This window comes from Tachypleus tridentatus, chromosome 13 (genome assembly GCF_004210375.1).
Source record: "Tachypleus tridentatus isolate NWPU-2018 chromosome 13, ASM421037v1, whole genome shotgun sequence".
NCBI lineage: Eukaryota > Metazoa > Arthropoda > Merostomata > Xiphosura > Limulidae > Tachypleus > Tachypleus tridentatus.
Window position 1 is genome coordinate 237,962,675 of NC_134837.1, and position 25,818 is coordinate 237,988,492.

General features: G+C 33.4%; 1 protein-coding gene across 4 annotated transcripts in view; it reads left to right on the plus strand.

The window, feature by feature from the left end:
* The first annotated feature begins 6,279 nt into the window (after positions 1-6,279).
* LOC143236598 (uncharacterized) overlaps positions 6,280-25,818 on the plus strand; it is a 110,221-nt gene continuing 90,682 nt past the window's right edge. Inside the window, exons 1-4 of one of the 4 annotated variants that reach the window (XM_076474900.1) lie at positions 6,428-6,956; positions 12,265-12,465; positions 17,395-17,553; positions 20,169-20,260. In XM_076474900.1, coding sequence (XP_076331015.1) covers positions 20,172-20,260 — 89 coding nt within the window. In that variant the 5' untranslated portion in view covers positions 6,428-6,956; positions 12,265-12,465; positions 17,395-17,553; positions 20,169-20,171. Of the gene's footprint in view, positions 6,957-12,264; positions 12,466-17,394; positions 17,554-20,168; positions 20,261-25,818 lie in introns of all 4 variants that reach the window. The other 3 variants (XM_076474898.1, XM_076474899.1, XM_076474902.1) reach the window with 3 other exon arrangements.

Below are 25,818 nucleotides of genomic sequence, written 5' to 3' on the forward strand. Positions count from 1 at the left end.
TCAGTCATAAAGTGTAAGAAGTAAGTTTATTCCGGTCTGGCATGGCCAAACGCGTAAGGCGTGGAACTCGTAATCCGAGGGTCGCGGGTTCGCCCCTCCCATCTGTGGGGGTGTATAATGTGACGGTCAATCCCACTATTCGTTGGTAAAAGAGTAGCTTAAGAGTTGGTGGTGGGTGGTGATGACTAACTGCCTTCCCTCTAGTCTTACACTGCTAAATTAGGGACGGCTAGCACAGATAACCCTCGAGTAGCTTTGTGCGAAATTCCAAACACAAACAAGTTTATTCTTTACATTAGTGTAGTGTGTGTATTATTTATCGTCACTTGTAGATATGACCTAGCTTGTAATAAATGTAAAGGAAGAAAAAATTAATTAATTTGTTATCGTTTCACGAAATAATTGAAAAGAGTCTATCAACGAAAAAACAACATTATAAGTATCGTTATTGCCAGTTAAACTATTGCCCCTTTGTAAAATCAGGGTTGTGGTAAAGAAAAAGTTTGAAATTAATGTATATTTTAACTTTGGAAGATCTTGCTCTCTCTCTTTCTTCCAGACTTCAATAAGCTCAAGAAACCAGAATTCATTTTGTACAAAAAGCCACAGAATGTGTTATAAAATGCAATTTAATTACTTTCCTCTGCAAAATCACCTGTTGTCATTGAATATTTGTTATTCTGTACACATCGCATCAGGGTTCCTTTCTTTGCTATTGACTTTTTTATTTTTAAAGTTTGTTTCTCATGTCCAAAAGTTTTTGTGTTTTTCAGAATTTGATATTTATTTATTGGAAATCAGTGAACTTGAATATAATAATATGGAAGTATACACTGTTTCTCATGTGTTAAAGCATTTAAATGTAATTGTATAATTGACTGATTATATAAACAATTAAGAGCTTTAATTATGATCTCTATTTGTTTAAGGTTTTATATCACATGTAACTGTTTATAAGAGCAAAAAGGTAGCAGTACTTCTTGATCAGGAAACTTGAAAAAAAGCCTGAAATAGAGGAAGTTTTTGTTTTTTGAATTTCGTGCAAAACTACTCGAGGGCTATCTGTGCTAGCCGTCCCTAATTTAGCAGTGTAAGACTAGAGGGAAGGCAGCTAGTCATCACCACCCACCGCCAACTCTTGGGCTACTCTTTTACTAATGAATAGTGGGATTGACCATCATATTATAACGCCCCCACGGCTGAAAGGGTGAGCATGTTTGGCGTGACGGGGATTCGAACCCGCGACCTTCAGATTACGAGTCGCACGCCTTAACACGCTTGACCGTGCCGGGCCGAAATAGAGGAAGAAGGGAGGAACTGTGATATGCAAAAAATACCATACATTTGCTGCTTTCTTATATTAACGTAGAATTTTTCACACACTTTTCTTTATGCTAGGTAAATGTAGTTTGCATAACATGTGACAAAGAAAGCAATTGAGTTAGTTTCATTTTAGTCACCTTCTTTCTTTGTCACTCCTATGGAAGCCCTGCATGGCCAGGTGGTTAGGGCACTCGATGCGTAATCTGAGGGTCGCGGGTTCGAATCCCAGTCGCATCAAAACATGTTCGCCCTTTCAGCGGTGGAGGCGTTATAATGTTTCGATCAACTTCACTATTCGTTGTTAAAGATAGCCCAAGAGATTTGGCAATGGGTGGTGACGACTAACTGCCTTCTTTTTAGTCTTACACTGCTAAATTAGGGATGGCTAGCGCAGATAGCCCTCGTGTAGCTTTGCGCGAAATTAAAAAAACAACAAACACCCCCATGGAATTGGATAAATTCCTTGTCTGCCTATGGGAAGATATGCAGTGCCAGATTTAAGGTTGTAAAGCTGCACTTTGTGCATGGAGGTCAACAGCAGTGTCCACCAATGAAATGTCAAGTGATCTATCAAGGTTACAAACTTCCTTGTATTTAAATGAGAATGAAATTTGGCATGGATAATGTTATCTACACTAGATAAATCTGACGCTACTGGTTCATTTAAGTAACACGAGATTTCAACGGCCTTGAAATAAATTACTGAGTGTCAGTTAGTTTTGGAATAAGTCTTGAAGGAGTATAGCACGCCTGATTAATTTTCAACTTTAGTAAAAGACATTGTTAAGCATCCAGTGCAGGTACACACGTTGCATTTGTGCTTAAATAAAGATTTTTTGTTGTGTATCAGATTTTATGTTCAGCCTATTTGTTTGTTATCAAAGAGACAAAGACTCAGATGATTTAGCAAAATTCAAAACTACTTTATTATTTACCTTAACATGTTTTAGGGGCAGAAACACTTGATCATACTCCTCAATCCATTAGAAATGTGCACTGTATTTAGTGATAGCAAATAATAGTATAGCAGCTTTTGAAAAGTTGGTCAAAGAGCATCGGTAATATGATTTAAAACTTAGGAAACTGTGATCTTTTCGTTTAAACGCGGGTTAACGCCAGTCTCAAACCAGTGTAATCTTCACAGAATCAACAGAGACCACATCTATTATCACAATGTGACTAAGAAGTTCCACTTATTTGTGTACAAGTTCACACCTCCATGGTATCAACTGTAAGATGTTGTTTTAATTTGTTACAGTACTATGCACTCGTTCTCAGCATCAGATTAAAACACATGGTTAATCACACAGACATAATAAACATATACCAAACCTTTTCCATTTCAGCCCCTTAAGTAAATATGCTCCATTAATCTCTCAAACATGACAGGAGCATTGTACAAACTGAAGAACATGACATGGAATTCATATGAGCCACTTCTAGTGCTGAAACCGGTTTTGCATCTGCCAGGTATAAGGTGTTGAATCATAAGGTAATTTCTAATGCATACAGATATCCATTTGTCCATGGGAAATGGAAGGTATTAACACAAGTTTCAGCAATGGCTTTTATGAAATAAACACAGAACCCTTGCATACCCTTCTTTCTTCTAACAATCTTTACTGAAGATGATTATGCACCTTTTAAAAGCTGTGTGATTATATTCTTTAAGATATATTGCATTTCAGCAATGGTTACATTTCCGGTGCTTCAGAAAAGTCTAAGAGGCAGTTGTTTAATCAGACATGCTTTGCATTTATCTGTGTGATAGAGTGCTTTTGTGTGATCTAGTCAAATATAAATACGTCATAGGTATTATGTAGTTGTATTGAATGAAAATTGTTTGAACAGTTTCAGATGCATTGACAGCCAAGTACTTATTTTCTGGAGCAATGCAACAGGAACGTCATTAGCAATATCACCAGTTTCTGTTATTTCACTTACCGTATGGGTGTTAAATTCCTGATTTTGGAGTTCAAATGGTGAATCACTGGAGAAATCTTATCCGTCACTTCTGCGCGAACCCATATTTCTTGTGGCCTGTGATTTTCCTGGCACTATACCTCCTATCATGGAGCATTTCACCATTGCCCCAAGAATCACCGCCTTCACCAATTTATTCACACTTTGCTGTTTTATCTCCTGGCAATATATATTCTACCAGCCATGAATGCTATCAACCAGAGCCATGGCTGGACTACTGTGACTTGAAGAAGGGTAGAATCCTGTAGAAATAACCTGATCGATTCTTGGACTCATCAAACCATAATCATTATTGACTGTTCATTGGAGTCAATGAGGACTAATGAAAGACATTCTGGTATTTGTATTGGTCAAGCAACATAAACCTCATGCTTGTCTGAAAAGTTCAACTGTACTATTTGCAGCAGTGAGAGATATTGTCAGGAAAGCTACTATACTTTCTATCTTTCTTTGCGAGATACTGTCATTTCTTGTTTGTTTGCAAAGTCTTTATTGTAGCTCTCTTGTTACTTTTCCATGTTGATCAATATTGAGCAAGTAAAAGGTCCAATATCCAGGAAAAGACTTCTTTCAGGTTCTGAAAGCTCTCTCTTTGACCGCCATATAGCTCAAATACCTAACTCTTCCTCGTAGTTAGAAGTCCATGTTATTTGTAAAGATTTTCTATCAAAAGAGCCACTTACGTCTTGTTGAATGGAGGATTAGAAAACTTTCCTTTAGAGTAGTCATGCAGTTAGTGCTCGCTATCTGGAGAATAAGAGGATATTGAATTATAGGATATATGGTGTTTGTCTCTGAATTCGTCCCATATAGAGATGACACCTAAATACTCAAATAAAAATCTTTATTGTATACAAAAAAGCAAAAAAGAGAAACACAATGGTAATTGTTTAACTTGGATGTGTTGAACTGGAAAGAGAAGAGTTAAAATTTTTTTAATAGTTTACCGCAATTTTTCAGTACGCTCTATCTTGTAAGCTAAACCAAAAAGAAAGTTAAATGTAAAAAAATGCAAAATCTGAAATAAACCCCGAATTTAAGTTCGAATTACAATGACACAAATGCTTAAACTATCAAATAAGCAAACAAAACAAACTACAACTGCTTTGAAAGTAAGATTTTGCTACAATTTACTGTTAATCTAAAAATATTTTCTAAAATAACAAACATTCAACAAGAATGCTACACAAATTAAAGTTATGCAAACAAAGTTACATTGCAAGAGCTTAAACGTTGTTAAAAGTTGAATAAAAGCAAACTTATCTTTATATACAAAACATAATTACATCGTACCAAGCCAGGTTTGCAAATACTATCTTCATTTACTGTGATGTAAGCACAAGAGCATGGTATTCTCAACTATTATTTGATATACTGAAAGAAATATAACTGCCTATCACATTTTTGTGCATGCCAGTTATAAGGTTGTTTTTTTTTTGTTTAAGCACACAGCTACACAATGGGCTATCTGTACCCTGCCACCACGGGTATTGAAACCCGTTTTTTAGCGTTGTAAGTCCGCTAACATACCGCTGAGCCACTGGAGGGTCCAGTTATAAGGTGTTGAATAGTTAGGTACTTTCTAATGCATCCAGACATCCACCTGTCCATGGGAATGGGAAAGTATTAACACAAGTTTCAGCACTGGCTTTTATGAAATAAGCACAGAACCTTGGCATACCCTTCTTGCAATTTCATGTAACTTGTACTGAATATAGCACAAGTGTCTGTTTTCCTCTAATGAGGAAGTTCGTTTTTTTAATTTCATTATATAATGTACTCTTTTTCCTTTTTTCATTTTGTTAAAATACCGATAATCACAATGTCATTCTTCGGGGGATGACATTGCTGCCCACATGATTGATGATCATTGTGATTTCAAAATAAGGGATTTTATATTCCTGGCATGCTTCACTCAACTTGCCAATGGAAAAGATTATTGTCAATTTCAACAAGCATGGCCCGCATTTCAGCAATAACTTTAACAAGAAAGTACAAATGACATGCTTATTTATTGGCCTATTTTCATCAGTAACTAGAGTGAAAGGAAATTAGTAATTACTATGGGTGGCTTTCTATGTTAAAAGCAAAATACTCACTATGCACCAGAATTATGACATTTTTAATATGTGAACAACTGAGGGTCAGTGCGTGTGTGTTTGTTTGTTTTCTTATAGCGAGGCCAAATCAGACTATCTGCTATGTTCACCGAGGGGAATCGAACCCCTGTAAGGGACAGGAAATGTATTTTTGTATCTGCATATCGTACAACTAAACACAAATGTGCATTTATTTCAAAATGTGTTTATTATCACTGCTGTTGTATCAAATTTTTCTTAGATATCTGTTATATCTTCCTGTGGACTTCAGCATCTTGCAACTGAATTACACAAATATTGTATATTTTATGTAGTAGATTCAGAACTGGGTCAATATTTCTTCACTGTTATGTAAAAACTGTCAACTGTGAGTATGTCTATTTTGTTTCGGAAAAGGATCGAAATTTTGGAATCAGAAATATTAGCAAATAAAAATATTTTGCATAATTGAAAATACACAAGTCATGGAAGCTGCAACCATCAATGATTGCAAAGGTCAACATGGAAACACTGACCATATGTGCTCCTCTCACCAGTGACACAGCAGCTTAGCTTGTATGTGGACTTACAACGCTAGAAACCGGGTTTCGATACGTGTGGTAGACAAAGCACTGATAGCCCATTGTGTGTCTTTGTGTTCAAGTTCAAACACATACACACATAGATATAAAAGCATGTTCAAATTTAATTTTAACAGCATGTAGTATATACATATAAGCAACAACAGTTATTTTTAAAAGATATAATAAAATATATATATCGATCTACATAGAATTAAAAAATATATTCATTTTAACCCCACTTGACCTTCGTGACACGGAAAATAACCTTCGAAATTAGAATCGATTACAATCAGTGATCGATTACAGCATGCATCCATATACCTTTCTCGTTCTGTGTAAAATAAAATAACATGAATGCCTCATTTCAACAAAACTATACCCTCAAGAATTTGCTATACGACATTTTTCGTGTATCGCTAGGTTAACACTTAACGCAATCATTTTGTTTTCCTTAGCTGTAGTTACATCCAAAGAAATGAACTGGGAAGGCTCGTGAAAATAATCCTCATTGAGGTACAGAGGCAATGTGAGTGTTGCGTTGATGGGTTGTTCGTTTTGGGAATTCTTAGAAGTTGAAATCTGTATGGTCACGAGAATGTGTTGAGAAAAGGAGTAGTATTTTAGCAGTGCTAGTAAATCTATGGAAAATAGTGTTTCGCCTTTTAAGCCAACAAGTTGAAGTTTAACTTAATTATATACGATATCACTGTTACTGATCGAAATCTGGTAGTGAAAACTGATTTAGTGTTTGTGTAAAAATCATTAAAAACGAAACAATAACGACTACTATAAGTAGCATTTCTGTTGGACTAATACAGTGTTAGTAATAGGAGATCTAAGTAGTGTTAACTAGTTGTGAAACTTGTTTGGGATTGTGAATCGTTATTGTATTTTTAGTTATGAACCATTTCTTGTTTTAATGTGCAGCTATTAAAATAGTTTGCAAAAGTTCAACTGCCTTCGCAATTATCTACCAAACTCTAACAGTGTAAGTACAATTTATTTCATTATTTCAGTTTCGTTATCGTTTGAAAAGTTGCAGTTTTTAACTGAATTTTGATGATGATTTGTATTTAAACGAAGCCTAACTTAACTGTGTAAGACTATTTTGTCTAAACTTTGAAGATCAGGAACTGTCAATCTCTCTAGGCTTAAGACGTTAAATGCCCAACGGTACAAATTCAGTACAGGTAAACATTCGTAAAGAGAAAACAATACCGTTTGTTATCATTTTATTTCAGCAGTGGTATTAGATTTTAACTGTACAAAATTTAAACTTAATTGTAATTTTTCTATTTGTTCTTTATAAGTCAAGCTCAAGACATCATCAGCCATGAAAATAATAGTCTCTAATTAACCTTCTTTGAGTTCTTGAAGAGATTAGTCTTTAAAAATGTGTTTTGGTGTTTATGTGGGTAAAGCCTAAAGGTATGAATTTACTTATCTAGAATATCTGAATGTTCAGAAAACATTTGATAAAATTTTGAACGTAAAAGTTGTTTTTTTTTTATATATGGGTGTAGAGGTAAGTTGGATTAAAAATGAGTGAAGTGATGGAAGGAAAGCTGTTATAATTGAATCTCAGTGACACTGGATTAATGCCACAAATGGGTTGCCTTACTTTTCGGTGTTGTAACCTTTATTCTGTTTTATTTGTCTCAGCGACATTGACAGAGGAATTGTCATCAAGCTGCTTGAATTTAATGATGACAATTAGATCTTAGATATTACTCAGTGTTGAGGATGTTACTTCTGATGTACAGGAAGTTACACTGTTATAAATCATTTGATAAGTGGAGTACCAACTGACAAATAGTTTTTTTTTTTATAATGAATACAAGTGATTTATAAGAATTATAATTTTGATGGAAATAACAGTGTTATGGAGTAAAAGGATCTCTAGTGTTTTGGTTGACCAGTATCTCAAGCCTATCAAACATTATGCTGTTGCAGTGATAGGACATGTAGGACTTGAGGTTGTATCTACAGCAATATTGAATATAATTTATAAGTCTATATACTTTTTTATTTAATTATATAGATGATGAATTAGGTGTCATTTGGAGTATTGTGTCCAGTAATTGGCTTCTTGCCTCTAGGAGGATATTATTAATTATTATTAAATTGTTGGAAAGGGTTTGAAGAAGGGATTATAGAATGATACCTGTGTGTGTTGAGATTTCTAAAACTGATTTCTCATGCAAAAAGGAACAGTTAAAGGATATATGCTCAAGATGTTCAGGATTATAGAGAGAATTTATAGTATAGATGTAGCAACCTCTTTTTCAAATTGAATAGTGAGAATGGTAGAGCAAGGGGACACAAGTATAAATTTTAACAGGGTATAAATTATCTCTAGCTTGACAGTTTTTACTTTTCTGCAGAGTGGTTGGCCTTTATAATGGGTTGCCATCAGATGTGGTAGATGCAGTTAATTTAAGAGAGTTTAAGAAAAGGCTCAATAAATATTTAATTGATGAGGATTGAGTTTAAGGTTTATCTTTTTTAATAAAGTGGATGGAATCATTGTGATGGAAAACTAGACGTCTTGTTGCACTTGAATATTGTTAATATTACTATTAGTGTTATTAGTTTATAGGACCTAATGTTAATGTTGTTGATAATACTTGATTGTTGCAGCTTCAAGAAAACTGAAATGAAAAGGCTTGTAACATTACTAGTAAATCAGTATGCATTATTTTTGAAATATAAAATATATTTTTTTTACAGTTTGATAAAGCTAGCATTATAAATGGGGTATGTTTCTGACTTACAGTAGTTCATGTAAATTGCCTGTTTGTTGAATAGTTATCTGTTTTTTAAGTTATTTAAATAAAATATATAATTTTCCACTGTACATTGGTGATAGATTGTTCAAAAGTTGGGTAAAACTTTTCAAGATCAGGTAAAAAAGTACCAAAATAACTGCACCAGATAAGTAACATAAAGAAAAGTGTTAACATTGCTAGATCTAAATCTCTCATATACAAAGTTTCAGGACACTCATCTCATTGACTTTATTTACATTGATATTAAACATAGATTAACTTGTAACTGGCACACCTGCTCACTGGACAGACATTTGTTTTAATAAAAGATTTAGCCTTTTTGTTTTTTTAACCTTTGTGGATACACATCGACTGTTTAGGGATTTTTTTATGAACAATTTTAGGTAATGCTGCAACAGTTTCTGCCATTCTATAAAAATTGTGATCATAAAGAGCACTAGAAAATCAGAAAACATGTGAGAATATGAACAGAAATACATGTTGGGTTTGTAGGATACTTTTCAGTACTTTCTAATCAGGAATATGATGTACATCACAAAAACAGAATGATCTCAACTGAGTGTAAATCTTCATGCAAGGGTTGAAGAAATAGGTAATTGCTGCATCAGATCTGCAAAAGAAAAGATGAAAATAATGTAGCAGAATATTATCTTAAGCCAAGATTCTTTAGCTTTTACTTGTCCATTATGTATTCTCTGTACATTTTTGTTGTTCACTTTGCTTCTTAGTTTATTATAATTTTTGAAGGTTAACATGAAAGCCATATCTGAAAATGTTTCTACAACAATTAAATTTGCAGTATTGAGATGTGAATCTTTTTATTTTTTATCTGTTAGACATGATTATAAACATAATGTAAAAGCTCCAGTTATCCTAGCTATGTTATCTATGTTCTAGTATCTATGAATGTTATGCTATATGTTATGTATTTCATTTTGGTTAGTTATGTATCTTTGAATCAATACACAAATTTTGTATTTAGTTTCTTGGTTTAATATGTAAATTACTGCTTATAACTTGTTGAATTATAAATTTTTACAATTTTTATTTTTTTTGATAATTCATCTTTCCCTGCATTTCTGTTTGATAATCTGCTTTGGCAGCAACCAGGAAATGCCCATCTTCTATGTAATTATTGTTATAGAAATCACATACATACACACACAGTTTGTTTTTCTCTAATGAGGAAGTTTGTTTTTTAATTTACATTATGTGCCCTTCTTCCTTCTTTCATTTTGTTTTTATTAATGATTGTTTGTATTGTTACATTTATTGTTAACTTTTATTAAGCCAAATTTTTTATACACTGTTGCAAGTAACATGACAGACAAAAGGATGAAGATGTTTCCATTAAAAATTTTAGCAGTTAGAAACATATTACATCAAATAAAAAATACTTAAAATGTCATTAAAATCTGAGAAAAAACCGTCTTCATGCTATTTGAGGTTTACAGATTATTTTGACATATTATGAAATATGTATAAGTATATTGTGAAGTGTTAAATAGACAAGTACTTCATTTGTACAAATCTTGGTCTCTGTCTTCATTCTCAGTCTGTTTTTGCTATATAATAAATCTATCATAAGTATAAGGAATTTTTAATATACTTGCATTTATGTACAAATCTTGGTCTCTGTCTTCATTCTCAGTCTGTTTTTGCTATATAATAAATCTATCATAAGTATAAGCAATTTTTAATATACTTGCATTTATTTTATCAATAATCCAATCAACGTTTTTATCTTCATCTCAAAGTTTAAGAATGAACCAAACTGCAAGATCCTCCCAGTGGTGTATCATGGCATTGCTTCATCTGTCACCCTTGCTTTTTTAATTAACCAAAGAGTGCATTACATCCATAGGCTCAGGTCATTGTTATATATGTACATTTAAGATTATAGTTTTAGGTTTTAAAGAATTGCTAAATAAATAAATAAATATTAAGTTGGGCAAATAATCCAAAGTTCATTTAAGCTGTGAGTACAATATAGGTTACAGAAAACATTGGTTTTTTCAGAGCATATGGGTTTTATAGTCATGTTATTTCTTCACTTAAGTGGGTGAAAATAAGTTTTTTGGGCATGTGTATAAAATACTATAGTTCTCTTATATATAGAAAATACATATAACTTGTAAACTTTTATATTATTAACTTCTATCATTGGGTATAACTTTACTAGATTTTAATAATTTATTTTCGTAAATAAAAGTATTTCAAAATAAATTTCTAAGCTAAAGAATACCCATCTAATCGATAATACATTTACACTCACAGTTGTGTATACATGTAATAGCTATGTTATGTGTTCTGCAAAATGCATTTTTAAAATTTCATCTTCTCTTTCTCTGATTAAAGTCCTAGTGATCATTCTATAGAAATAAATTTGATGGTGGTTATGAATAAGTGCAATTAATTTTGTTTCAAATAATTGGGTATTTAACATTTGTACATGTACTCTTTTATTCTTTAAGGTGATTATGAATTTTTTTTATAGACAACAGTATCTGATTACAGCGTGCGATATATGATTCACCAGTTACTTTCAACAGCCTGTTTCACAGTTTATTTGGTTTTGTGATTTTAATACATATAACATTATTAATCCATTAATGTGACAATATTAGTTTTATTTAGCCTTGATGGTTTCAAAAAGCAAAATTCGTAAGTCTGCTGCTTAAACTGTACATTTTAGAATAAAAGTCTTAATTTTACCTCACCTTTTGACTCCACTCAAAATACCTAGCACAAACTAGTGTTTTTTAAGCAACTTCAGCTAGCTGAATATCATGCAGAAGGTATGTAGAGTTTGCTTGAAGTGAACATATAGTCATACATGTATAAGACTTAGCTGTGTCACATATGTCAGTTTTTAATTTTAGCATAATTTTAATTAGTACAGTGGGGATACTTTTTTTGTCATTTTGATGGTATGGTTATAATATACATCTTATATAAATAAATAACTTAAAAATATTGGTGCATCATGAATGTGTTTCAAATATTTTCTCTTCTAGATAGTGTGTAACCAGCAACATGATCTTGAGTGTGTAACTCATGTCATTGTTTTCATTTTTGTACGCTCATTTTTACAGCTTTTCACCCGTTCCAAATATTAACCTGTAGTGACACATGAATATTATTTTAAAAATTATTACAAATTCTTTTCTATTTATGTCAGGGTATAACCCTGTAAACATGGGAACCTTTTTAAACATATTCTCATTAGTACTTCTTGTGTGTTATATTTTGTGTTTTATCCATGATTTCATTTTTAAAAATGTTGGGAGACTGTTTTTGTTGCATGCATTTTGGTGTTAAGTGTACAGTATTTTAAGTAATACTTTTAATAGCATTTTATTAGAAATGTTTATTTTAATTTGTGTATGTGTATAAATATGTTGATTAGTTCTGTTTTTGGAATAGTTCTTATTGTAAATGAATACTATATATGTTGAGTTGGTACAAATTATATATGTTATTTTGGGCACTTTGTTTTTAAAACAGTGACAACACTAAATTAAATAATTTTGGGGTTGAGATGTATATTATCAGGACTTCAGAGGACCTGAACATTTTGAGAAGTCTGTGATTTCAGGATATCAACTTCCAAGTCTTGAAATTATTGGAGTTTAGTGAATTTTATGTTACATTACCAAAAATTGTGACAGAAGTTAGAAATTCACTTGGATAAATTTCAAATTTACAGTAAGTTCCAAAACCATGTTTAAGAAAAAAAATAGTGTGCATTAATTAACAATTTTGTTGTGATAAAATCAGGCTACTAATATTTGATAAAAGAAAAGCTATAACATTACATGTAGTTGTAATGTACGGTGTTATTTAGCATGAAATTAATTATCTAATAGTATAAATATGGTAATATTAAATATTGTGTAACATTGACTATTGGTATCGGGACCATAGCTAGGGGTTGAAGGAGTGTTTGAACTTGTCTCTTATTGGCCAACAAATAAATGTTAATACCATGAGTCACTATGTTCACTTGAAGTTTAAAGGAAAATCTATTATTCTTATTTCTCCCAACTCAGACAAGAGCCTACTAAAGGACCAGTGGTTCCATTTCTTTGTGTAGTGTGAAGTGGCAAACACCATATAATTATACACCATACCATAAAACCACATTGTAGCCCAGATAAATCGTTCATGCTTTCTTTTATTGTAAATATGTTACAAAAGGTTGTTGCTGTTTTTTCTCTCATGCATACTCTTAGATTGTTTGACACAATATAATTCATTGCTGAAGTTGAAGAATTCAAATGAATATTTGTTTACCATGTATAACAAGGTATAAAATACTTATTAAAAAAGGAATTTACACATGTATGAATGTGATTTATGCATATACTTAAAAAAGAATAATGAGTAGTGAGTATCGACAGTGTTATTAAAACTTGTATGGTTATTTATTTCAACACAACTTGCTCATTGTTGAGTTCTCTTAATAACACCTGCAGTTTTACATGTATGACTACATATCTATATGTATACATATATATATATATATCATGAACAGAAATTAATCTGCCTGAAAAAACAAACTTCATTAAGAAAGTGATGATAATGTTTTTGTTGTGGTTGAATTAAATGGACATGTAACAAACATTTATCTGGTAAGACCACAAGTGTAAATTACATTTCATTGTTTTGCATATGGAAACATGTTTTATCATTTTGTCATATTTCTTTGTAATTAATTCACATTTTTGAATGTGCTTAAGACTGATAGATATTTTATGCTTCATTAATTTTAACACACATTGATATTTCGTAGACCTGGGCAGTTAGTGGTATTTGCTAATCAACAGCTCAACTAAGTTATTAAACTGTTTTTCCAATTGTGGTATGTACAAGCACATGGATATAAAATTTTGGCAGCAGTTCAGTAACAACAACAATGACAAAAAAAAAATGTTAACTGGCATGGCCAGGTGGTAAGGGTGCTTGACTAGTAATCTGAGGGTTGTAGGTTTGAATCTCCATCACACCAAATGTGCTCACCCTTTTGACCATGGGAGCATTATAATGTGACACTCAGTCCTGCTTTTAGTTGGTAAAAGAGTAGCCCAAGAGTTGGCAGTGAGTGGTGATGACTGGATGCCTTCCCTCTAGTACAGTGGTTCCCAACCTTTTTTATGACCTGCACCCCTAAAAAAATTTAATGTTCTCGCACCCCTCATAGTAATTATTTATTTAAGAATAAAGGTGAAGGTAGCCAAAACAAATTTTTATAATTAGGTTTTAATGATATATAAACAAAAATGAAACATTTGGAAAAGAAAAAATATTAAAACAAACTAAAAGTTGCATAAACCCTACATGGCCTACAAAAAATAAATTTTCATCCATGCATGAAATGAAATTTCTTTGAATTTCAAATGTTCATAAGCCAATTTAAATTTAATGACTCTTTTGTTCCTGTTTATTTCTTACAAGTTTTTCAAAGCATGACACTTTGTTGCTGATAGCAATCTGCAAGTCAGCCTGTGCACCGAAGCCATTTCTAGATTTTGTCTTGATTGACAAAAGGGCACTAAATCCAAACTTGCACAAGTATGTCGTCGCAAATGGGATGAGCACATTTAGTGCTTTTTCACAAAGTCTTGGAAACATGTCCATTGCCAAACACCAATATTGTTCCAAAGTTTTGCTTTCAAACTGCATTTCAAGAACTCGATTTGTGCGCAGTTCAATAAGATCTTCCTTCAGTTCTTCATCATCCGACATATTATCCAAATTGAAGGAGTATGGATTCATAATCCATTCTTCAGAAGTTTCCAGTTCTCCTCCAAAATATCCATCAAATGACTTTGATAGTATTTCCAAATAATCCACAATTTCTTCACACACACTGATTAGGGACTGATCCTCACCTACCATTTCTTCGAGTGATGGAAAATTTGAAAGGTTCCCTCTTTTAACTTGTCGAGATCAAAGATGTAACTTTTCTTTTAAAGTATTTAACTTTTCGCAGCATTTCAATATGTTTATATTTTTCTCTTGAAGAGATACACTCAGGCCATTCATACAAGTGAAAATATCACTCACATAGGCTAGCATTTGGTTGACTTTATATGATTCTATTTCTCCGGGCAGATCATAGTGACGTTCCTTCTGAAAAGTTTTGACTTCTTCTCGCAGTTCAAAGAAGCACGTTAAAACTCTCCCACGTGACAGCCAGCGGACTTCTGTGTGGAAAAGCAAAACTGAATGCTCACTTCCAAAATCTTCACAAAGCGACTTGAAGAGGTGGTTGTTCAGAGCGTGACCCCTAATCCAGTTGATGGCCTTCACAGAAGTGTCAAGGACCTTTTTCAGCTTTGGAGGCAATGTTTTTTATGCTAAAGCATGTCGATGAAGAAAACAGTGAGTACCTTGAAAGTGCGGAATCTCTTGTTACATCAATGCAAAAAATCCCAATTTATTTCCTAGCATAGCAGGGGCACCGTCGGTACACACAGGACCAATAATTTGGATATCGAAATCGTATTTTGCAAAGAAGTCCTTCACACACTGGAAGACATCTTTCCCTTTTGTGGTTGTTTTCAGATCTTCACAAAACAGGAAATCTTCCATAATGGCACCATCATGGACTTACCACACTAGAGCAATGAGTTGCCTGCAATTTGCAACATCAGTTGTTTTGTCTAATTGGAGGGAGATTTTCAAGGGACTAGCCCTGATATCTGTGATAACTTGGGCCAAAATGTCCGAACTCAAATCACCAATTCGGTTTTGAATAACATTATTTGATAACATAATAACACTAATTTAAGCTTGTTTGAGGCTTCTTTTCCCAGAACAATTGTTGCCATTCTAATGCACACGGTTTTATCGCCTCTTCTGCAATTGTATGGGGCTTCTTTAATTTGGCTACTTTATACGCCATGTGGTATGAAGCCATCAGCAGTGGTTTGTTAGCAGATATAAAACCTAATTTTGGAAGGGTTGCTCAAGAATAAAAGTGGGCCCTTCTACCTTTCAACAATTCAACATCATGGCCTGCAATAGCTGCTCCACCATGCCAGTTGTTGAAGTGTTCCTGCAGCTTAGATGGCTTCAAATTTGCATTTGAAAGGTCAGTGTTACAAAGCATGCACTGGGGTGTTTGAAGATCCTCAGTTGTTCCAATGCAAGTGAAACCAAACTTCACATAATCATCATTCCATTTCCTTTTCTTTGACATAATGAAGTTTTTTTGCACGAACACAGAATCAACAATGCACTGACTACCATAACATCATGCATGGGTTTATATACTCTGTGAAACTTTCTAGAACATTCTCGAATATGTTTCACATGACGTCATCGATTAATTCTGGATACTTCTGGAAGTTTCTCGAGTCACAATCACGTGAATACATAACATAAATAAATAATAGACACTTTAAGATGGCGTTCACGAACATAACCTAATTAGTTGTGCCGAGTATTTAGGTCACATTTACGTTTTGTGTGTTGTTTGTTTACAGTTGTACATTAAGATTTCAGACTCTGCTGTTGACAATAGAAAGGATACTTTATTGTAACAAGGTAAAAAGCTACGTCTGTAACAAGAAAAATAAGAAATAAAAATCGAATGTAATTTTTGAATATATAGGACAATACCCTTAATATAAATGAAAACTGAAATGTTATTTCGCACCCCTGTTTGGGAACCACTGCTCTAGTATTACACTGATAAATTAGGGATGGCTATCACAAATAGCACTCATGTAGCTTTGTGTGAAATTTAAAAATAAACTGTCATCAGTTAAACATTACTGACAGTAACAGGTAACACTTTAAGATGGCGTTCACGAACATAACCTAATTAGTTGTGCCGAGTATTTAGGTCACATTTACATTTTGTGTGTTGTTTGTTTACAGTTGTACATTAAGATTTCGGACTCTGCCGTTGACAATAGAAAGGATACTTTATTGTAACAAGGTAAAAAGCTACGTCTGTAACAAGAAAAATAAGAAATAAAAATCGAATGTAATTTTTGAATATATAGGACAATACCCTTAATATAAATGAAAACTGAAATGTTATTTCGCACCCCTGTTTGGGAACCACTGCTCTAGTATTACACTGATAAATTAGGGATGGCTATCACAAATAGCACTCATGTAGCTTTGTGTGAAATTTAAAAATAAACTGTCATCAGTTAAACATTACTGACAGTAACAGGTAACCTCGGTTGCATTGCTTTAACAAAAAGAGGGCAAGCAAGTTTAACAATATTTTGACTACTTGTCAAGTTAGAATAATGTAAAATAGTAATAGTAAGAAATCATGATTTTCATTATTTGATTATTTTCATTGTAATATACTTAGTTATAATTTTGTTTAGGTAATTGTTGTAGTAATGAAAACTAGTAATAACTGGAAATTTATTTTAGTTACTTAAGTAGCTTATGCAACTAATTGTTTTAGCTGCTGTTCATGTGTAATCAGTTAAATTGTTTAGTTCTAATATCCACATGAAACCAGAATTCAAGATTGGTGATTGTGAATATTTATCATGTTTGTTTTCAGTTAAGTTATTAAAGTAGCTAATCAGAAAGATTAAATACAAGTGATAAAAATATAATTGATTTAACTTTTTATGTTTTTTCTTCATAACCTTGCAGGAAAACAAAACTGTGCTAGAATTTCTTCCACAATTCATCAGTGAGAGGTTGAATTTGATGTTCAAGCATGAATTATTAGTTGTGATAGCAAAACCCAGTTTGGAACCATTACCTTGAGATTGTAGTGTATTAGCAAATGTGTAAGAGAATCACTACAAGGTTAGTCTGATTAGGAATACCATTGTGATTCATACTGTTTTTTCAGTTTCTAATGTAGTGTTTTAAGAAGTTTGTACAAATGAATACAAAAATATGAATGAATTTTAAATATCTGTCACCATTTGTATTAAGCATAAAGCTAACTTTATAATATTACTAGTGCTATGGATAGTTGATGGTTGTTATATAACAAATGTTATTTCTTTTCTCACTTGAGAAAGTTATAAGAACCTGTAAGAAGTTATGTTGACATTGCAATGTAACTCAGACTTATCTTGGTAAACTAGAATTTTTCTGAAGATGTTGTAAAAGTGTAATTCACATATATTATTAACTTTATTTATTAGAGTTTATAATTACTGTCATAAGTTTGCAGGTATGAGTTGCTATATATAGTCTTGTTTTGATATCAGATTATCCTCAAATTTATCTTGATATTTTCACAAAGCTAAGTTTGTAAAAGACTTAAACAAAATGTTCCCAACATTATTTAGTAGGATGTATATGTACTTGTTTGCAAAAACAGCTGATGTACTGTATTTTTGACCACAGTCAGTTGGTGCATGTGTACCGATAAGTCTCTTTAAAATGATGGCTGTTGAAGCATAGTCCCAATAAGAATCCTTGAGGTGCTTGACTGTGTATTAAAATGTAATTCCTTAAAATATTCTTATAAACTATCACAATAGGGTTGCTACTTAGTATTCAAGGTACTTGAGAATTTAAAATCATGTTTGATAGATCGTATTCCACTCACAAAATTTTATAAGCTATTTTTCTGTATGCTGTTGCCATGTATAAATCAACTGATATCGTATCATGATATGTATTGTATTGTGAAATAGCTTAGCACAGCTCTAAAGTGCCCTAAAAACAATTTTATTTAAAATTAGCATTTTAACATAATGTATAACTTAAACAAGGAAAGACTGAATTTAATGAAATTAGAAGTAATAACATCATCCACATGATGAAGCGTGTGTGTGTGTATATATTATAACCATAAATTTGTAAGCCATAAAAAACATTAAAATTAAAGAAAATATGCTGCATATTTTTAAAAGGATCCTAGGATACAAGTCACAACGTGGGATTATAAAATCTATCCTAGGTTTTGGAGGTGACTGCGGAAGTAGGATACACAGTCTGTCAGTCTTAACCTCTGATATATATATTATGTAAAGTATATTGTTGATTATATAAAACAAGCACATAAATTTTTAATAAAAAAGTTTATAAAAGTCAAATAGAATTAAATATCAACATTAGCAAGAAGAATAGCATTTGTCTGAACAAGAATGCTAAAACTGAAGTAGTTAAACAGATGATAAGCATATGTTATTTCTTGAATAAATTTTGGATACTTTTTGATATATGAGAAAAAAAACAGTACTGTTATATTTAGAAACATTTCTGACAGTAATAAAATGAGTGCATTGGTATCAGAAGCTGTATGTTTTTAAACACACAAGTTTTTAAGATGAAAGTTATTTTTAATAGCTTTGTAACAGTTCAGTTGCATACCATATTTCTAATGTAAAGTACATGAAAGATAATTAGTAAAGTTTGACATGTGGATTAAAAGTGTTTTTTTTTTTCGGTGTTATTACATTTGTTCCTTTGTTGTTATATGTACTGTTATAGCTGTTAAAGGTAATAAAGTTTAACTTTGGATTGAGCTTGGATATAATATTTACTAACATTGTATATAGTCCTGCCATATGTTAAGTTGGTCTTTTTTTTTGTTTTACATTTGTTCACTGCATTGGCATACTTGTGCTTACTGTCTTTCCAAGCATCAAAGATAGTATTTTTTTCTCCAAATTAGTCTAAAAATTTACCGTGGGTCTTCCAGGCCAAAATATTACATTGCTCACAGGATTAAACTAAAGCCTATAGGAACCATTTTGATACTAGACTGTAATCCAAGCCCTTCTATATGATCCAGAATGAAATGTACAAGTTATTTAGTATTAAATAAGAAATAAACAAAAACAAGTCACCTTACATATGGTGCTGTAATACAGGCATTTTTTTTAACTCCTTTGGCTTAGAATAACATTATTTCAGTGTTAATATAAGGAATACACTTTTAAAGGTAGATATGATAAGCATAGAGCTCACAAAAAACGAGAAATGGGCAAGAAGATTTATATCCAGTAAGTCACTAAACAATTCATGAAACATCTTGTTAAGACTGGTATAAATGCTGTGACCTTATTCTTATGTTTATCTTTTTTTCAAAATTTAGTTAATCAAAATGGGGGTGGTCTTCAATGCCAGGAAATACAGTACTTAGTTTGTGCAAGAGAATGAGTGTAACAAAGGAATTTTTGCTTAAAAACCAAGAGTCATTTTAAATTACTTTACTGTGAGTCTTGTATCTATATGAGTAGTTTCTCAGTATAGATAATGAAATATTCTAAATAACACCTAGTATTTAGTTAAAATATTTATTTTTTCTTAAAATTAAAAGCCAAAATATCTTTTTATTTAGGTAGTAAATGCTGTTGATAAGAATGTATGATGCTGTTGAAGTCAACTTGTGTACAGTGTCTTGAAAGAAACTGCAGCAATGCTTATTGATCTGTGTATTGTTATTTTTTTTCTTTCAGAATATGTGGGTCCATTCACAACTCTTACTCCTAGTTTTATCTGCAGCTTTGGCTGATGAAGAATGGTCTAATATGTGTACAAGACAAGTACAGTAAGTATACTGTAAAACTTTGTAATTTTAAAATGTAACTTCAGCCCTCAGAGTTTGAAATAATGATTGTTATTCAGCAAATTGTTAAAAAAATCATCATATAAGCTTGTGAGAGATTCAGTTTTAGAATAGTAAATTTACATCTGACAGTGCTAGCCAAAATATTTTTTATTGAAAAGTTTGTTCACATTAAGCTACAGATGTGTTTCTTCTTAATAAAATTGAAACCTTAAAGTATAGAACATTTCAACACAGGAACATAAAATGTGAATAGCCTAAACATGGATGTAATTGCCTAATGTAAATTTGCAAATGCAGTGTCTGATAGTTGGTGCAGCCGTTGTAACAGTGTAACAGGTAGTAAGGAGGAGGTTGCTGAACTTGTAGCTAAAAGTAATGGGGCAGTAAAATTTGTTGAGAATTTCTGGTTGTATTGATGTAGAAAAGCAATACTGAAGAAGCACCTTTAATGAAGAAAAAATTGTCTTTAAACTAACTGTATCAGTATGACTGATTTTGGTGTATATGACTTCCTTTAGTTTGTGTCCTGTACTTCATTTCTGTAATATTTCTCATCTTCTGATAAACTTTGTTCATGAAGGTCTATTGATGTTGAGTTGTTACTGAATTTTCCTTTAATTTTGGATTTTTACAAAATATTTAATTCATACTCTGCATCATATAAAATCTTTTTCTAAGATCACTTCCCCAAACCTGTTAAAAAAAAATAGCCTTAACACTGACTGGCAAGTGGGATTTTGTAAACACTTACATTTTTAGTATAGTTTTTCTATCTTCTTATATTGAGTCTCTACACGTTTTTTTTTTATAAGTAAAGTTTAAGATGTTTTAATACTAATACCAAATATTACTCATGATTGTCTTTGTTGTCAACAGTGAGTTTAGAGGTTTGACTCAATAGTGTGGATTCCTGTACATGGTGAGGGGGCCTCTCAGAGAAGGTTCTGTTCTTTCAGTTTACTTCCTTTGGGATCTAACCCAGGGGAGGAGAAGATCCTGGTGATTAAGGGGTCCAACCCTGACACATGGCATTGGTCTTGAAATCCTGTAGATGGATGGATTTGGGATGGTCCACCAGGATCAATCGGCTGGATTGACTTGGGCTAGGGTCAACCAAGTACGAGTGTTGGACATTTTCAGTGGATGTTGTGGACATTGTGTCTGATGCTAGTGTTTGGATATAGTGCTTGTGAAACTAGCGTTGCTGCATTGTAGTGCATCTCCTCATAGGGTTTCATGGTGGGTGCAGTCAGTGGGAATTGAAATATTCTTTCTTTATTATGGATCCCCAAAATTAAAATCAAAACAGACCATAACTAAATGACCATGTCACTGAAAGACATCATGTCGTGATTCCTTTATGTGTGCTTGCTGCAGTGACAAGTGTAAAACAGACCCTCATTGAGTTAATTGTAGTGGTTCTCATTCATCTTACTTTCGTTCATGCCCTATGTTAGTGGAAGAAAAACATGTACAGTGTTTGAAAATAGTTCACAACATTTCTTACCCTAAAGCTCAAACCACCACTCCATCTTGGATGTATGCTGTTCTTCATTCCACTGCTACAGTAAGAGTGCAGACGGATCTCTCTGTGCCTCCAAAAGAATAGTTCTTAAATCACGTGAAAAGCCATTTGCCCTCCATGGTTAAGAAAATTGATAAATCAACATCAACACCCACTCTGTCCCTACCATTCCTTCCAGCAGATTCCTGAATCCACTTCCTTTGGTTCTGGATTTGGGTCCAACTTTTTTCTTTGGCCTCAAGATTCAAAATGATCATTTGTTCATGCCCTTAGTAGCTGGAATCTTCTTCCAGTGACAGAGACCTGCCAAATTGAGTGAGGGCAGGATCCATGGAGATTGATAGATCTTCAAATGAAGAAAAAGACATGGTTGAAAACAGAAGGGCTTTCCATCCAATTTGTTTACACATAAGTAAACTGGCCACTTTTATATAGTGGAACTGTTGAGGTTTATGTTCTAATCTGGATGACATCAAAGCTCCGATTGATTATTACCATCCTGTGTGTCTTTCTTGATAGGAAATGTTTCTGAAACCTGCCAATACAGTCACATTTCAGCAGTTTTCTTTGTACAGCAGTTACAGGTTTTGTGAAGAACGAGTGTATGGAAGAGTGGCACTGCTGGTTGATTATAATGTGCCCACCCTGTATCTGTCACTTGACACACCCTTGGAGGTGATAGACATCCATATTTCTTTAGGTTGTACCATCATTGTTTATTCTCTTTACCTGTATCCTGGAGAGATCTATAATTAATCAGATTTTGATGTTGACATTAAACAGTTACCATCTTCATTTTTAATGCTGGAGGATTTTAATGGACATAATCCCCTTTTGTGTTGATGGGAGGGGTTGCTCTGCAGAGTATGCTCTCAGATCATAACCTTTCTCTCTTCAGTTCTGGTTCTTATACTTATTTTCATGCACCTAATCAGTCTTTTACTGTTATTGATCTCTCAGTCTGCTTCTCCTCACTATTCTCCTACTTTTCATGGTCGGTTTACAGTAACCCATGGGGCAGTGATCATTTTCCTATCATTTTGAGAGAGACTAGCTGTGGTTGATGCCACCTAACCCATGTGCCCTGGTGGAAGCTGGCCCAAGTGAACTGGCCCTCTTTCACTTCTCTCATGGAACTTGATCCTGCCGTCATCTGTAAGCAGTCAACAGACGAATGCATGGCAGCAGTGACTGACTGTATTTTACAAACAGCTGCTCAGTGTATTCCTAAAACTTTGACACATTTTCCACAATATCCTCATCTGTGGTGGAATTCTGCCTGCCACATGGCATGGAAGGCTCAAAAACAGGCTTGGGATACCTTTTGTAGGTTTGCTGTGTGTCTAGCACTTCTGTTTCATCTTCCACTTTCTCAGCCATCAAGGCCCAGGCAGAATGATCACCCCTTTCCTTTGGCTGATTGTCTCTATGACTATAATCGCCCCTTTACACTGGTGGCTCTTCATTGGTCTGGCAGTACATTGGTTGAACCTGATGATATACACTATGAGATGTTGTGCCATCTCTCTTCTGCTTCTCTTGCTGTTCTTCTGGTTGTTTTTAAATGGATCTAGCACAATAATATTTTTCTTGATGTGTGGCCCCAGGCTGTTGTTCTACCTTTTTCTAAGCCTGGAAAGGATGCCACAGTTCCTTGAAGCTACTGTCCAATTGCTTTGATGAGCTGTCTCTATAAGACCTTAGAGAGGATGGTTAATGTTCATCTTGTTTAGTTTCTAGAATCAAACAACCTCCTCTCACCCACCCAGAGTGAGTTCAAATGACAGCGCTCCACCATGGACCACCTGATTTAACTTGAAATATCAATCAGAGAAGTGACAATCAATCAAGTGACAATATCTTATGTCAGATTATTTTACCTTAAGAAGGCTAATGATATATTACGTGGAGGTATGGCATTTGGCATGACGTCCACTTATATGGGCTGTGTGGCCATGAGTCCATTTTTATTAAAAAATATTTAATGAGCAGGCAATTTTGTAATCACACTGTGTTACTCTGTTTTGTTATTTATTTATTATTATGTTTAATATTTATGTGTACTTAGTCAACTTAGTCTTGACATACTGAATACTGTTCAGAGCTGTTATTGGTCAAATTCAGTTCTGCCTTTGTTTTGTTGAAGTTCTTGCCACTTACCCGTTCCTAGCCATTGGAATGAAGTATACTCTTGTTAATTTTATAAGAAAGATCTCCAAAACATACTTACAGTGCAATGACACTGTAGCTATGTCATGATTTCTAGGTTTTTCACTCTCTGCCTATTTGAGTATTGAAAATGCTTGCCTCAGTCCTTGAAAACCCAACATAAATGCCTCAAGACATTTCTGTTTTGCAGATTTCTCCACTGACTTCAGTACACTCTATTTAGGTATGGTATATAAGCACCTCATTCCAATAATGTAATTCCTTTTTCACAACAAAGCATTAACATGAGTTCTTACCAGCAAGAGTGTGATGATTATATGCTATTTATTTGTGATTTTGAACATGGTTTGTATTTCTTTGGTTATCTTTTCATTTATATTTATACATTACTTGATAAAAAAGAAACAAACAGACCTTACAAATGGGTATGAATTTTTGAGTTAATGTTTCTATGGCAGAGGTCAACCATACCTTTTCCATTTCTGCTATCTAATGTTTGTCAACAGCCAGAGTAGTAGTCATTTTCAGTCGATGCTGTCCTTGATATGATCCATTGCAAAATAGACATATATTCAAACTGAAATTGTCTCTCTGAGGGGTTCTGAGGCAGGTTTTGCAAATGACCTAGAAAGACTGGTAAGAATTTAGACTTTTTCCAGCTCTTTCTTTTACTTGGTCATTCTCAACAAAGGATTGTTTTGATCAGCCACCTCCAGCCCCTTTTATTCAGTTGGTTTCTTGAGTTTGTGAGTCTTTTCTATTGCATTTGACTCTATTCCTTCCTAATTTGCAGAAAGGTCAACAAATGACTACTTTGTTTTTTTTCCTTCTTCTGATATTGTTGTTCATACAGGGAGATTTGCCACTCGGTTATGTGACAAGATATCTATGCCTTATTCCCCATATTTATCAGATCAGCATACTTTGACTTATCACTGCCAAGAGGAAGGCTGTTTGGATTCTCAATGAATGGACTCCCTTTAGGGCCTGTGGGGGTCTAGATTGGAACCTGTGATTGCTTTAAAAAGATCAGAGTTTTCTTGGATTTATCTTACACTCACAACTATTCTGAGGTATTTATCTTCAATCCAACTTTCATGTTAAGCTTATTAATGTTCCTCTCAGCAATATGAAAATGAGTTAGGGATTTTGTTGACATCTACTTCAGTCAGATTGTCTTCTTCCATTCTTTCTTTGGTATTCTGGATGGTTTGTTGTTGGAATTTATTGGGTGGAGATGCTTTTTTTAGAAAAGGTTTACCATTTTCTGTCCTCAGAAAGTTATGGGAAACTCTTTCTCTGTTCCATTTTATTTGCTGAAGATCCAAAGATGTTAGAATCATGAATTGATATATTCCATTTACATTCTCTTTTTATCATCATTAGCTTCTTGCCTTTCTGGCTCCAATTTGGGAGTATCAGCTCATAGTATTTCTCAACCCCTTAAGTTATTTTCCAGGTCAATTATTTCTCATAATAGGATCCATTTGTATTCTCGAGGATGGAGGAGAAAGTTTGTCCACATAGCTGCTGCTTACTTTTGCTTTGTTATTCTGGTGTTGTGAATTGCATCACTCTATGGCTACAGGTTGAGGTTTAGGCAAAAGTATATATATATCATTGCACTCCAATAGCACTGGCCACCAGTGTAGGATATAGGTACAACAACCCCTTAATTCTAACCTAGAGTTGTGGAAATGTGGCCATCTGGCTAAAGCTGGCCTATACTGATAGTTACTTATATTCTATTCCACTTTTGATGTAGGAACTCAGTTTCAGGTTAAGAGCATACCTGTTCTGGATATAGTGTGGTTCTCCCATTGTTGTACCATTTGTTATCTTG